Source organism: Leiobunum rupestre, chromosome 4, assembly GCF_980474605.1.
Source record: "Leiobunum rupestre chromosome 4, qqLeiRupe1.1.hap1, whole genome shotgun sequence".
In the NCBI taxonomy this organism is placed as follows: Eukaryota; Metazoa; Arthropoda; class Arachnida; order Opiliones; family Sclerosomatidae; genus Leiobunum; species Leiobunum rupestre.
The window spans coordinates 26,415,406-26,431,068 of record NC_143387.1 but is presented as its reverse complement, the minus strand read 5'-3'; the positions used below and the strand labels follow the sequence as shown (position 1 = coordinate 26,431,068).

The window sequence follows — 15,663 nt, the reverse complement described above, 5'->3', positions numbered from 1 at the left end:
GCTTTGTGCGTATTTCAAATTAAACGTTGGGTAACATTCGCTTTTATGGCTTCAAACTCGTCCACGAAGTTTTCGAAGTATACCAAGTGCTAATGGCTAACTTGAAAAGTACTTCCAGGGCAAGGATTTGTTCATGGATCTAGACGATTATAGTTTGAGGTTAATCGACCCCCAAGATTTCACGGTGCTCAACACTCAACCCATTCATACCATTAGGGTCTGGGGTGTTGGCAGGGACAATGGAAGGTACGTTACCACCTCATACTCCTACGGAATCCCCTCTAATCTCTGGCTTCACATTGATGATGATATACATAGGACCTTTCGAAGTAGATTCTTGTTGTCTTTAGATAATTAAAACTCATTAACATTTTTAACCAATTAAAAATCCCTTGGACAAATACTGAAAGGATGTTCTTTCTTTTTTCTATTTTTCTCTTTTTCAAAATTTGACGAAATTTTTAATAAATGCGTCTCTTAGGGAAAGGTAAAATTTGCCTTTTTGTCACATGATATTTGTTCTCTATCTCTCTCTTAACGTTTGAGCTCTCGAAAATTGGCATGCTAAATGGCGCATGTGCGATATTTCGACGTGTTTAGACTTCTTTTTACGTTGTTTTTCCTAACATTTCTCATTTTGGCTTTGCGTATTTTATTTCGTAAATTAACGAAAGGCTGAAAGCTCTTCGAGGTGGGCGAAATGATATGACGCGTATTTGAATTAGTTACGAGATCATTTGGGCTTTTAGCTAGTAGAATCTAGGACGCGTGTTGAGATCTTAGGCCTCGTTTGGTAGGAATGATCATGGATCTTATGTCGTTTACCAATAACCAAAACATTTCAAATCTGATTGCACTTAAACCTACTCCAGTGCAGTTTGAACACGCACCAGTAAGGCCATTGGTCACCCAAAATTGGATCGAAAGAACGAAAAGGAGACGAAATAAGGCTTAACCCAAAAGGTTTGAGGAAACATAAGTGGTTTAAGGGTACGCGATTTTCCAAGGTCGTGCCCCGTGGTCATCATGACTTCTTTTAAACCATGGTCAAAGAGATAAACCATAATATATTTGTATCTCCTCTTCCTTCTGGATTTAGCGTACTCTCCCCAAATCTTGAAGACGTTAGCTCGAAACTAAATTTCTTTGATTACAATCTCAACGCTAGCTAGTTGGTATAATTTGAGCGCTTATTGTCAATAGCAAATAATAACTTCAGTGTTTATAATCGTACGGAATAAAGTTTAAAAGAAGGCACGTTTTTTGTTGTGACATTTTTTTGGAACAAAAGCGCATGAGTCGAGCACGCTCCGAGCTTCATTCTGTCCACACTCGGGAGAGACGCCCGAACCTCCTCAATAACCACTAACAGAATTTCATTTTTGTCGTTTCCCATGTTCAATTTCCATCTTTTTCGAACCTCCCGGTGTTTCTTCCTTCGAAAAACCAAAATCGTCTCGAAAAACTCAGGGACTTCGCGTACGTGGCTCGAGATCGCTTAAGCCGGAAACACATGTGCCACGTCTTCCGGTGTGATAATCCGGCTCGGATCATAGCCAACACCTTGAGGGACATTTGCAAGAAGATCATGATCGAACGCAGTCTGCAGCAGAACTTAGCCAAGCAAGTGATGCCCGGGGGCACCGGGGGCACCGGCGGCCCCGTCCGCGGGAGTCTGACGGGCCCCGTGCCCGCCAGCAGGAGGGAAGCTCTACTGGCCCAACCTCACGTCTGCCGGGCAGCCGGAGCCAACGCCACGCGCCCCAGTAACCTCCCAACCGAGCAGAGACGCCAAAGCGGCAGCGGCAAGAGTAGCTACAGCGGTGAGTTGCCAGCCTTCCAAATCCAATTAGCGAGACCCGCCCGCCAATGAAACGTCTCTCCGTTTCCAGGTAAATCGTTTCCGACTCCGATGGAAGAGCCGAAAAAACTGCTCAAAGCCTACTATCTCGGATCCACTAGCGTGGACAAATCCACGGGGATGGATACACTCAATATGGCCATTGACCGATTGTCCGCTTCTCTACCAAAGTCCGAATACAAGTTCGTTCACGTTGCTGTGGCTCCATCTACAGTATCGATTATCGAACCAGGCGTAAGTTAATAATTATTCAAAATGGTTTTAGCATTTTAAATTAAATCCACTTTGTAATAATTAATTGTTTACCGGGAGTACCCAATTTAGATATAATCTGACGATTAGCGGTGCACTGATATATCGGCCTATTTTTCTAATATCGGTTTAAACGAAGCCGATATTGGCCGATATCGGTATTAGAAAAAATATTTTCCGGAAATATCTTTTAAAAATAATAAAATTCTTGATAAACTAACTAATGATAATTTTTTATTTGATTGACCGCGCCACGTACGCCAGACTTAAGAAGCTACATCATACCTTTTTTTAGACATGTGGTTACGAGTGTAAACTACTAAAAAACCATGATATTCGATTTGTGATAGAAAATAGGTATCAAGTAAAATGAAAAGAAACATATTCGGATATGCTCTTGCAAACTTTTTGTAATGAAAAATTAGAATAAAATGGTCTTGACAGTGCATATACATTACTGTTATGATAGATAACTTTGTTAATATCGGCCACGAATAGCCGATATATCAGCTATACCATAAGTAATCTAATAACAATAAGTATGACAATTAACGATATTTACAACCAAACTGATTTTCATAGTTATTGCGTAATCAAGATGTTTTCTCAGCACAGAGCCCTCTAGTGTCTAAAATACGCGAGACTTCCGCTAAGTCGAAATATCTAGTTTCCGATAGATGGGCGGAATATTAGGCTAAAATGATAAAAATTAAAAAAGGTTTTCTCGGCGCCACCAGCTCATGTTTTTTTATCACGCGTGATTCGTACGCGGGTTTCAAAACAAAGCCAAAGCCCCTGGCGACTCCAGAACGTGCTCTCCGATATTAGGCTTAAATTTTTATCAAAAAGTGGTCATCCAAAACGGTAAGTCGCGAGTCCAAGTCACGGCTTGAAGATAGTATTAGTGCCGTAAAAAGGTTCGGTTAGAAAATTAGCATTTAAGCAATAGGAAGTGTCATACTTATTGTTATTATGTTACTTATGGCTATACCCATATCGGTGCATCCCTACCTAGTATAGTCCCGATTCGTCACCTTTTTAATAACTTCAATGTTTAATTGTCTTTCCACGATAGGAGGAGAGTAAAGTTATAGCCGAATGTAGAGTCAGATTTTTATCTTTTCTTGGCATAGGACGTAATGTAAAGTAAGTGTTCGTTTACTCCGAAATGATTGGTTCCCGTTCGTAATATTCATTGTTCACAGAACGTGCGCCTTCATAGTTCATACGGCGCAAGACCAATACTTAGCGCATGTTTTCACGTGTGAGCCTTCGTCGGGAGCTCTTTGTAAAACCATTGAGGCAGCTTGCAAAGTAAGCGCCCATTCCACTTTCAAAAGCCTATTCACACGAGCCACCGTATTTGCCCAACATTTTTGGTGAACGCAAGTTGCATTTTCGTTCACACGCGCCACGTAAAGTTTCCGAAATTTTGGGCTTTAACCGGTGAAGAAAATTCTTAAAATATCTCAATTTACATTAATAAAGGTATTTTTATATTAATATTATCATTTGGTTTTGCGTAATCAGGGTTGCCACCAAATTTTCAGATTAAAATTCCCTGACTATTCCCTGTTTTCCCTGACCATTTTAAGAGATTTTCCCTGACTTTTTAAGGTCAAAATATTTATTTTATATTTAACTTTTATCAGAAATAATAAATTCAAATGGACTTATATTTCAGTAAAATGGTTATTGCAGTGTTGTAAATATTAGCCAAACTTTCAAGGAAATAAAGGATAATAAAAGAATTTGTCATAGATCTAGAGTAAAATTAACTTTCAAAAAGTGTCAAGAGAAAATCTAATTCCCTGACATTTCCCTGACTTTTTAGGGCAATTTTTTAATTCCCTGACTTTTCCCTGATTTCCGTGTTTTCCCTGACATGTGGCAACCCTGGTAATCATAACCGATTTAAATATACGGAGTTAAGCCTCGGTCGGAACAACCGATCGTTATTTAAAACCAATAAGTTGTGGAAAGACGGAGCAACTTGGTTTGCGACCAGTGTTGACCAACAAGGTTTTGCTAGTGTGAATCGTCCTGATATTTTCCCGGTTGTCGTGTTTTAAGACGTTTCTTTGCTCCCACAGTTAAGGTATCAAAAATGTTTGGACGCTCACAGATTAATACAAGAAAGGAGGAAAACAGAAGCCCAACAAAATAAAGTAGGTTCCAATTTCATTTCCTCCTATTTTTCGTATTTCACTGCAGCAACCATAAAATTATATCAAAATCGTGTTCTTCGATAATTTTACGAAATAATTATTCGTTTTAAAAAAACGCGGGGTCATGGCGGTTCTCATTTTGTCAAAGTTTCGTTTTTGAGCAGTACCGCGAACCGGCCGCTTATTAAAAAAACGTGTATGTAGAAAAAGCGTTACGCTAAGACATTGCCTACTGTTCACAAGGTTGGCTGGTTTAAACCATGGTTATTTTAAAAATTGGTTTTTTTTTTAATTAACTAGAAATTATTCAAAATTTCCACATTTTCTTACCGAAATGATTACATTTCTAAAACATTTACAAAATGACCACATTTGCTATATTTTGAATACCTTCCTATTCAGCCCTTAGGTTTTCTCATGTCGTATGTAACAAGAAAACATTACATCGGTGTGTACCCTTTGGTTATGGTTTTTCCTATATTTTCCATTAATTCGCTTGAATATTTCCTATTTTTCCTATAAAATTTTCGAGGCATTTTCCTGGTCACCCTGCATTTATACAAAATCAAAAATGAAACTAAAACTAAAACTTCGTTCTGGTGAGACTTTTGAAAAACGAAACTAAAACGAAAACTTTGTTCTGGTCATATTAATTTTTAGTTGACTGGTTATACGTTTAAACAAAAGCGAAAAATAGATTAAAAGTAAAATAAAGCAGTGTTTAAAAAACCTGATTTAAACAAAAAAAATGTTTTTTGGGTTTTATAAAATAAACTTTTTTTTCCAACCCTGATTGTTCAAGGTCTAAACCAAATCTGTTCCAAAGGCTTCATAAATTAGAACATAAGGCTGTAATATCTAAAAACGTTTGGTTGTAGAGTGGTTAGCGCTATGCACCTCGCTTGTGGCACTGGGTGAAAATTCGTTGCAATTCCTTCCGCGTTTAGTTTGCAAGTTCTCTCCCCACTGGTTTCCCTTTTCATACAAACATGTTGAGATTAACGGAGCTGTTGCCACGAAGGGCTTGCCACCATCCTCCGAAGCATTATAACCCGTCTACCTGAATTAAGGGCAGTAAAAGTCGCTAAGCGTTAGGTAGTGCCTCGCGTACTACTGCCCACGATAATCGCGGCTCTTCCGCCTTTTTGCATAATATTTGTGGGGATATGAGCGTAAATGTACAGACTAATCTCTAATTCGGAAAATCTCGCTACTCCCCTTCCCGATGACATTTGTTTTCCGACATTTCGAGGAAATTAAGACAACTCAAAAACACATTCTCCCTCACCCTCATGCTAAGTTCGTATTGCGCGATTTGTCATCGGCCAACTTGTCCTCCCAAATTGCGTAATATGTAAATACAAACCATTTTTAAACAATTCAATAAGTTAGTTGTGGAACAAAGGTTGTAAGACAAGTTGGGCAACATAGCATTAATGCGTGATTTTGCTTAAGAACTTAAAACTCACTGACCATCTTATTTTAGTAGTTAGAGCGCAATTTGAGCCAGCGTTAATTTTGTTCCGCTTGCGTTATTTCTTTGTAGGGTCTGACAAGCACTATTAGGAATGTTTTGGGAAATCTGACGACTCGCCTCACCAATAAGAGTGTCGAAACGTGAGACAAAACCATTTTTTATATTGTATCAATTGTTTTTCTGTCATAATTTCCCCCAAGAGTTGTCGAGAAGAAATACAAGCAAAAAACCCCTATTTTACCGAAACTAACAAATGAAACTTAACTATATAAATTTCATTAGGACGAAAAAATTTTGTTACTCAATACACCCATGTTCCACCAAACAAAAACAGCACCGTACTAGAGAAAACATATAACTATGTTACCGAAACAAAAATATATAAAAAAAAAGCGTCCATTAATTTAAAAATTTTAATATGTCTAGAAAATATTTTTCACTACAGGTAATTACAAATTTTCTTAGTCATTTTTGTTATTTAAGAGAAAAATAGACTACGTATAATTGAAATCTAGTTCAAAATATATATGTATATTATCACTTGTAAAAAAATACAACTTTTTATTTAGAAAATGCGAATATATAAATTTTTTTTTTTTTTGCTGTGTGAGAAATTATCAGTTGAGAAACTTGATTTTAAAAATGAGGAGAATTTTTTATTATCAAATACAGGGTATAATTAATTACTGAAATTATGAACTTCCTGGTCATTTGAGGGTTTTTTAATTATGACAATTCCTGGACTTTAATTTTGAACTATTTGAGAGGTCACGTATCGCAAAACATGTGGATAAAGACGTTTAATGGCGGGAACTCGAAAGAACTGAAATCATTTTTTGTTTAGGCTTAAGCAATGTAACGAATAGTGGTAATATTTTACACGTTTTTATCTCACGAGTTTTGCAGTACCCGCTAATATATTGTTGAAAAGAAATCGTTTAAATTATAATAATATTTTAGTCAGGATTATAAAGATCTGAAAACTTTGTAAACGGTAATGAAACGTAGGCGTGACTTGAATGGGCGTATGCTTAATTTTAATTGGAGATTGGAAAGGGACTGGCGAATCGCTACTACCTGTTTCCAAATATTTGGCAATTTATACTACAATTGTCTGTTTCTTGGAGTTTGCTGATATTTTATTATAATGGGACTTACCTTTTGAATTAAAACTCTTTGTTGTACTATTATGGGCGCTATCGCCACACTTCGCCAGTCCTTCAAACGACGCAAGGTTAAGGGCTGATAAATTTTCGTTTCTCAACTGAAATTTATAAATACTAAAAATAATTATAAAAAAATGCTATATATATATAAAATATTATATATAAAAAATACAAATGTTGTACCATTATAATTATTACGTGTTTTTGTGACTGAAATTTAATTCTAAAAAAACGTGATTAAAACTATATAACAGCATCTCATAATTAAGTGGACCATATGATTATAAAAAAATCATTTTCTAAAATTGAAAAAAAAAGTGTTAAATTACTAAGAAAAAGATATCACCTTAAATATTTAGTCAAAAGTGTGTTAGCAGAGAAACAAATGCAGATGTCAACGTCCATAGATTTAAATAACTGAAAACAATTAAATGGGGTTTTTTATATTCAGAAAAAAAACTCTAATTTAAGAGTTAAAAAAAATTTAAAAAATCTATAATTGTCCATTTTTTCTATTTTTCCAAAAATATTTCGTTTCTCATAAAAAAAAAGAAATTGTGTCGTAGATGTTCGAGCTATTTTCGATGAATCAATGTAAGAAATTGAGAAGATATTTGCCACGAATGATTACTAAAGCTCGCAGCTATTTTAAAGTTTACTTTTGTATATTATTTTACATAAATGGAAGAGTTAGTTCTTTTACCTTTTAGAATATCAATTGTTAATATATATACTAATACTAGAGGGCCTATCACGTTTCCGCAAATTTTTAAAAATAAAAATACGTTCCCAAAATTTTAAAATAAAAAAAAATAGTGATAAAACTTCAACGGCACAGAAACACTTTTGAAGTGTATATTCGTTGCTAATAGCCCAATAGTATTGTTTTTAAAAAAAAAGCCAGCACTTGTTGAATGAAAAGTATTTGACCAGTTGACGCGTAAGCGTGTGTCTCATTACGTTGGGAAAAAATGAATTGACGAAATGCAAATGGAACCTAATAACTTGAATCTAATTAGGTGTATTAAACAAAAACTATACTTGTAATAAATATAAAACACGCTTCGAGATAACTGGGTAAAAATAAAACCACTCTGGTTATAAATAACGGCATATTTTTCACTAATGTATTAAATGTAAATGTTGAATGAAGTAATAATTGTGGAAATAATTAGTGTTTAGACCTAATACTATTAAGTAATCACCGCGTTTAAACGTATTGCCTCATTTATACAATTCCGTTAACGATCTTCAAACGCGCTGGTAGGTTTTATTTCAATTTCTCGCCGCCACAGAGGTTAGCGCCGCGGCCTATCGTTTACGTCATTGTTCTCGCAAATAGGTTTGATCACCGCGCGAGCGACTCTGGGTAGAAACGTAGCGGCGCGTGTTAGACCATTTTTAACGTCAGGGGGCGCCAAATCTATTCGAAAATTTCGAAGTTGAAAAAATGCGCGGGTTTTTTCGCAGTCGGAAATGACCGACCAAATATCCTAAAATATAGAGTAATCTAAATTAAACGAAATATATCAGTAAAGGTAGTACGTTTAACTCTACCATACGCTGATAATTTTGAAATGAAAGGTCAATACGTTTAACGGGTGATTATAACCTTTTTAAAGAGTTATAATTTTTCAAAAATCCGTATTGATTCTAATTGTAATAAAATCCTCATTCCAAGTAGTTCAGTGGAGGTGTTGTACATTTGAATGATTGTAAAATCAATTTCAACAAAGAGTGAAAACCAATTGTCAAAAAAATATATATCTCAACTCCAGATTCGCACTGGTTAACAAAGTAAAACAAAAGGAAACTGCCACACTTATTTTGTATTTCGCATTTACTACTTAGTTCGCGAACGAAAACTTCACCGTGACACGATCATTGTTATTCCCTTTCAATAAAAACTACGTCCCTTTAAAACCCCCAAAATGTTTAGCCGCCGTAGCAGAATTCACGTCTTTTTCTATCCATTTAAGAAAAGATTCTCCGCGCTCGTCAAGACGCGCTTGAACGATTCGTTGAAGAAACGGAGGATCAATCACTTTGTTATTTGTAAATAAATTTGCGATGAAAGAATAGAAAAGCGAGCTGCTGCTATTCGTCAAACAAAAACATATTGCGTTTGGCTTTCATGTTTGTCCATTATTGCAAATTGTTCAACGTAAATAATTGTAAAATGTATAAAAGAGCCGTCAGCGGTGACTTTTAGAAAAATAAAATAGGCTTCTTGAAAGTGACGTTCAAAGTAAAAGCAACAGTTAACTCGTCCATTCACTCATTTGTTCAAACGTCTAGACGTTTTTTAACATTCATAAACTGTCTGTTTTCAGTTCTAAGGCGTTTAAATTTACGAATTGATTGTTAAAGGGAGTATGAATTGAATAAAAAAATCGTCTACTAACAGGCGATACGACGTGTTTTTAACGTAACTAGCGCCAATCATCCCTAGCTTCTGTTAAACATAGTGGCAGAAGTCTGAAATATGTGGATCCACCATATAAGCATTGAAGTTCATACTCCCTTTATAAAAAGCCGATCGGCATTGGCTAATTAAATTGAATTGACAGCCTGCAAATCAATGAACTTGGAAAAATGGGCGGGATTTGAACCAACTCGAATATTTCGAATTACCAAATTCATTGGCTGGAAACCGCCAGAGACAAATTTAAATCCAGTTAATGGAATTAAGAAAGCCAAATTCGTGATCACATTGAAATTCAGGGATAATCTATAATGTTCTTCACGAAATTGTTCTAGCTCCTCAGAAATTCAACTATTTAGATGGTTAAAAAAGAGCTAATGAGGTAAGTGAAATTCTATTCGAGACGAGGCTTAATGTGGAATCGACCTCAGGCTTAGCGTATCACGTCAGTAAACCACATTTTTTTTATTAGTAAACCACACCTGTTTCTATGATAATCATCAGGGTCACCATAATCTTCGTTGGATACTCTAGTGTCATAAAAGGTGTATGGCTCGGTTATGTTAGGGCTCAGCGCATCTAAGTCTCAATTAACCCGACCATTTAGCTCGCCAGGAAGTTCTTGAGTCGCGCTCGACTCGCTTATAGCTCGATTTTAAGTTCGCTAATATCCTATCTACTGACGTAAGAATACAAAACTCTATTCTACAATGCATACTCTGTTCGAACATCATGTCGAACAGTAGGGTAGAGTAGTGGGGTGGCGGAATGGTTAGCGCTTTCGCCTCGCAGCAAGAGGAGCCGGGTTCGATACCAGCTTGTGGCACTGGGTGAAAACTACTAATCCTGCGTTCCGTTTGCAAGTTCTCTTCCCACTGGTTTTACCCGAGTTTTTCGGTTTCCCCTTTCCATAATTACTTATAGATGTTAACGGTAATAGTGAGTGTAGGGTGCTGTTGGCCAGTAGCGGCGCTAAGGTTTTTTCACAGGTGGGCTAATTATTTTGTGGACCCTAAGAATTTGGTGGCCCTTACAACCATGGAGTGTAGCTACACTCCATTTTACAAATTTAGTGACCCCTTATAAATTTTTCAGGAAGCGAGAAGAGCGAGGTCGTTTTCTTGGTGCGGCTCTCGTCGCGTTTACTGGACCTTGTATCCGACCTAGAGGGGACACGTGCACGCCCGGGGTATTTCCCTAAATTCCCTATCTTTTCTTTCTATTGTCCATTCAACTTTCTCTCAATTTCCGCTCCATTCCTCCCGAATCTATCTGTTTATGGTCTTATTGAGTAAACAAATTGATTTTGAAAGTTTTTTTTTCAGAAAAACTTTTCTTGGCAATAAAACAAATTTCTAGAGATAAAGAAAATTCATAAATTGAAATATGTGGCCCTTTTAATATAAATATGTGGCCCCTCTCAGAAATGCAAGGGGGCTAAAGCCCACTTCAGCCCACCCTTAGCGCCGCTACTGCTGTTGGCTCGAGTAGCATGAATGTTTCAACTTGATCGAGTACGATCCGTACCAGGTTTTGATCAGGGGCGTAGGAACGTTCTAGAAGTTGGAGGGGGCAAAGAGAAACGAAAAGGGGTCCGGAGAACGGTTTTGAATTTTTAATGAAGTGTAGCTTTTCCGAACTTTTTACAACTATGTAAATTGGCTGGAAAAGACTGAAATTTAAACACATAAGCTCTATATGGTTTTAAAATGAAAATTTGAGCCTTTTGAAGATTTCAACTGACCAACAAGTTGGAGGGGGCAATAACATGAGTTGCCCCTCCCAGAAAAATTTTAAATTTTCCACGCTGGTAGCACTCGTCAAAAGAATCTATCCTAAAGCCCTGGACCAATCCATTTCTTTTTGAGAGAGTTACAGGCTTTAAATAGATATGTCTGCGGCTTCTTGACAGTTATTTTGAACTATGACTTCCCAGAAACCAACTATAAGAGTCATAATTTTGTCCGGGCAAATTATTTTTCAAAGAACATCGTTTTAAACCGAGCCAACTCGGGAACCGCTTCTCAAAAAGTCGACTCTTTATTTTCAACTCGTGCCACGACTCGCCCATCCAAAAACTAGATCGACTCTCAGCTCACGCGATGTGGCATATGATCAGCTCGCCACGCAGCTCATTTGGCGCCGTTTCGTGAGCGAGATCAAGAAACCGCCTCGACTTTATTTTGCTCGAACCGTTTATCCTTATAATAGGTGAAAACTATTCGTGATTCCGGAACCGTCCAAAGAACTGATTCGGACCAAGCTATGACGTCACCAAAACGTCCCGGACAGTTCAGAACTTGTTGTACGAATAGTCTGAAATTCCCGAGGGGCAGGTCACTTCCATTTTTGGTGCGTCTTAATCATAGTAAAATGATTAAATCAGGGTAATCAAGATTAGAAAATATAATCACGATTTAAACGAGATTTAATCGTTCTAATCATGATCTAATCTTTTTAATCAGGATTTAATCATTTGAACAGATTTAATCATTTTAATTAGTTTTAATCATTTTAATTAGTTTTAATCATTTTAATTAGTTTTAATCATTTTAATTAGATTTAATCATTTTAATTAGATTTAATCATTTTAATTACGATTTAATCAATATAATTGGTCGAATCGATAATTTATCATTAAAATCAAAACTTAAGTACGATTTAATCATACTCGGTAGTCATTATAGTCTGCGCCCGAACAGTTCAAGAATACTGTTCCTGGCGAACAGAATGCGCAAGGACAGTTCGAGCGATTCGGGACTGGCGAATAGCTCAGATCGGATCGAATCTTTTCGGGCCGCGTCGTGTTTCTTCGCTCGTTGCACCTCTAGTGTAATCAGTGTACATTTATATCGCGACCGAAAACTATCGCTACACCCCCCTTGGTTCGCCATTGAAACCTAGATAGGTAGCGGCTAAAGCAGACGCTATTGGGGTCATTCCATGACAAAACGCCTGCCACAGAACACCCGACCCCTTTCGATTTTGCCCAAATTTTGTATACAGGGTTTTTTGGGCCTAGGAAAACGATTTTGACAGTTTCATAACGATCGGTTCAGCCGTTTACGAGATACAGCATACGCGTTTTTTCAAAAGTACGCCTTGACCCCCTAAATGTTTTCTACTATATCTTAAGACATAATTATCGCAAAATCACATGTAATACCTCATTTTAAAGACAATGCGCACCCTAATATGAATATTTAATCAGAGTTGTCATTTGACGTAAATGTCATTAAAATCTGGGCCTTTAAATAATTTGACCTTTGACCTTGCCCAGACACCTCAGTCGTAGGTCAACGATTTTAGCATTTTTAAAATTCCCACTATCGAATACATAATAATCACTCAAAATCTCAAAGTAATATTTGTAGTTTTCGAGATATTAATTTTTGAAATTTACCCCTCAAATTAATGAAAATGCTATTTTATACACGAAACTAGTTGACCTACTAAATAAATTAAAAATATTATTATTTTGGTAATTTTGAGTTTAGAATATCAAATACACTAATTCTTAAATTAAGTTGAGTTATTTACATATTATTTTTAGTTTTGCATGTTATCTGTAGACAGAAGACATCACTAAATTGCTTGTCCTTAGTATAGTCTGGCGTTCAATATTATTGTAGCGTATCTTACTGCACCCTAAAATGGAAATGTGCTAGATATCTCAAGAAAACCCAATATTGCTCTTAGTCATATCGATTACGTTTTTAATAACGTAAAAATGTTTTAATATCTTTTTAATATATAATAGTTATAATTGAGTAGTTAAATATATTAACAGCGATAATTGAGTAGCGAAATAGAATTTATTTAACTGTATATTCTCGAACAAAGCCCTGAAATGGATCGAAATTGTTCGTTTTGGAGAGACAGTAGTAAATGTCATTTGCAAACACTTTCGAAAACAGTTGGTATCAACAACCATCTGTCCGAGGATGACAAATTAGTTCTTAGCAGCCGAACAGCTATACCTATGTCCAAAATAAGAAACATATGTCGTCACCATGAAGAACTTTTTATGAAAAGGTATTCAACGAGTCAAAAGAAGTGTATGAATCCTTTTGGGACTCACGACGCTGAAAGAAAGAGTGGACTAAAAACTATTTCATTGGATTTGTTCAAAAAATTAAAGTTACGAGGAATTGAAGTTATCGCTGGAAATAAGTTGTGCATCCAGTGTTTTATGTCTGCTGGAAAAAGAGTAAAGGATGAACTCCAAATACAGTTGGACGTTTCAGAAGTTCACACTGCACAAGAAAGCGATTCTTTTTCATTTAGTCAACCTTGTTCATCGGGAGATGCGACGCAAGACGACAAAGCTATAGCTTTAGTGGCAGTTAACGAAACTCTAATAAACTTGGGAGAATCTCCTGTTAAAAGAAGTAAGAAATATATTCAATTTGAAAGAATTTATATATGTATACATATATAAATACATATATTTTTTAACTTTTGTACAGAAGGTTTGTCATCTCGCCAAAAAACAATTCTAAGCAGGACTAAGTTAAACGCTGTGAACAATTCATTGAAACGCAAATTAGAAGAGTCAATGGAAATTTCTCTTGATGAAACAGACGATAATATGGTTACGGACGATGTTTTTAGAAAGCTCGAAGAACATCGATTATATGAGAATATTTTGAACGAACTGAGAGAGAAATTCAATAACTCCAAGACATCATACGGCGAAAAGCTTCAGATCCTGACCTTGTCACCATTTGGAATACAACACACAATGGAGGAATTTGGAGCACCAGAATACATGGTCAAACGAAGCAGGAATCTTAAATCTAGTCAAGGAATTCTTTCGCTACCAGAGAAACAATCGAAGGGATTAATATTGACCGAAGACGTTAAATCAAAGGTCGTTGAATTTTACGAAAATGACGATAACAGTCGTATGACACCTGGACAAAAGGAGTTTGCGTCAGTTAGAAACCACGAGACAGGTCAAAAAGAACATCATCAAAAGAGGCTTGTACTGCTGAACCTGAGAGAGCTCTATAACAAATTCAAGGAAGAGCATGATTTGACGTTAGGATTTTTGTCATTTTGTTATCTACGACCACCTTGGTGTGTATTAGCAGGTTCGTCAGGTACACATTCAGTGTGTGTCTGCACCTATCACCAAAATGTCAAGCTAATGATATCAGCTCTACCGTCTCCTTGTCCTTTAAAATGTGATATCGATTTCATGGCGCTCACCGTGTGTGACACTCAAAACAGGAATTGTATGATGAGGGTGTGCAAGGACTGTCCTGGGAAAAATGGTCTACTTGAAAATGAATATTTAACGAACCTTTTAGAAGATTTTGAAAATATAAAGTTCATGCAATGGGTGACAACTGACAGCACAAAGCTCATGACCTTGAGCCAGAGTGTTGAAAACTTTTTCGACTCTTTGGCCATTAAACTACTTGAACTAACGCGTCATCATTACACATCTAAGTCGCAATCTAATTATCTTAAAAACCTCAAAAAAACTCTAAAACCTGGTGACGTAATTGTTCTCGGTGATTTTGGGGAGAACTATTCCTTCGTAATTCAAGACGAAGCACAAGGGTTCCATTGGGACAATTCTCAAGCGACAGTGCATCCCTTCGTAATCTACTTCAGGGTAGTCGAAAACGGAGAACTTAACCACTTAAATTTTTGTATTATCAGTGATACCAGAACACATACAACCAATACTGTTCACAGTTTTTTAACTTATCTAATTCCAAATATAAAAACACATGTTCCTAATGTTAGAAAGCTAATTTATTTTACGGATGGATGTGCTGGACAGTATAAAAACAAATACAACTTTTCTAATCTCTGTTGCCACAAACAAGATTTTGGTTTGGACGCTGAATGGCATTTTTTTGCCACATCTCATGGCAAGGGACCTTGTGACGGAATTGGCGGAACAGTGAAGCGTAAAACAGCAAGAGTCAGTCTTCAGCGACCAGTGACTGGACAGATTTTGACTCCAACAGATATGTTTAATTTCTGCCTATCAAACTTCGAAAATATCAAGTTCATCTATGTTAAAAACGAAGAAATTGAGCGACAAAAGGAACTTTTAAAAGAAAGGTTTTCTAAAGCCATAACAGTAAAAGGAACTCGAGGGTTTCATAAATTCGTTCCGAAATCGTTAAATGAAATCATGGTTTCTCCGTTATCTAATGACGATTCGCTAACCACAGTTAAGGTTTCGACTTTAGAATTGTCAGATACTCGAAATCAAGAGGCTGAAAACTTTAAAGTGGGAAATTTGGTAGCCAGCGTCTACAAAGGCCAACTTTACGTTGGATTAATTGAGG

The 15,663-nt window shown here is 36.4% G+C and overlaps 1 protein-coding gene across 5 annotated transcripts in view; it reads left to right on the top strand.

Moving 5' to 3' along the window:
* LOC149947307 (uncharacterized) overlaps nucleotides 1–8,907 on the top strand; it is a 100,272-nt gene extending 91,365 nt beyond the window's left edge. For 3 of the 5 annotated variants that reach the window (XM_090171551.1, XM_090171549.1, XM_090171548.1), the window contains 8 exons: nucleotides 110–246; nucleotides 1,471–1,823; nucleotides 1,893–2,095; nucleotides 3,189–3,259; nucleotides 3,319–3,427; nucleotides 4,207–4,281; nucleotides 5,828–5,898; nucleotides 6,041–6,418. In XM_090171551.1, the coding sequence (XP_090027677.1) occupies nucleotides 110–246; nucleotides 1,471–1,823; nucleotides 1,893–2,095; nucleotides 3,189–3,259; nucleotides 3,319–3,427; nucleotides 4,207–4,281; nucleotides 5,828–5,898; nucleotides 6,041–6,116 (1,095 nt within the window). In that variant the 3' untranslated portion in view covers nucleotides 6,117–6,418. The other 2 variants (XM_090171552.1, XM_090171550.1) reach the window with 2 other exon arrangements.
* The last annotated feature ends 6,756 nt before the right edge of the window (nucleotides 8,908–15,663 follow it).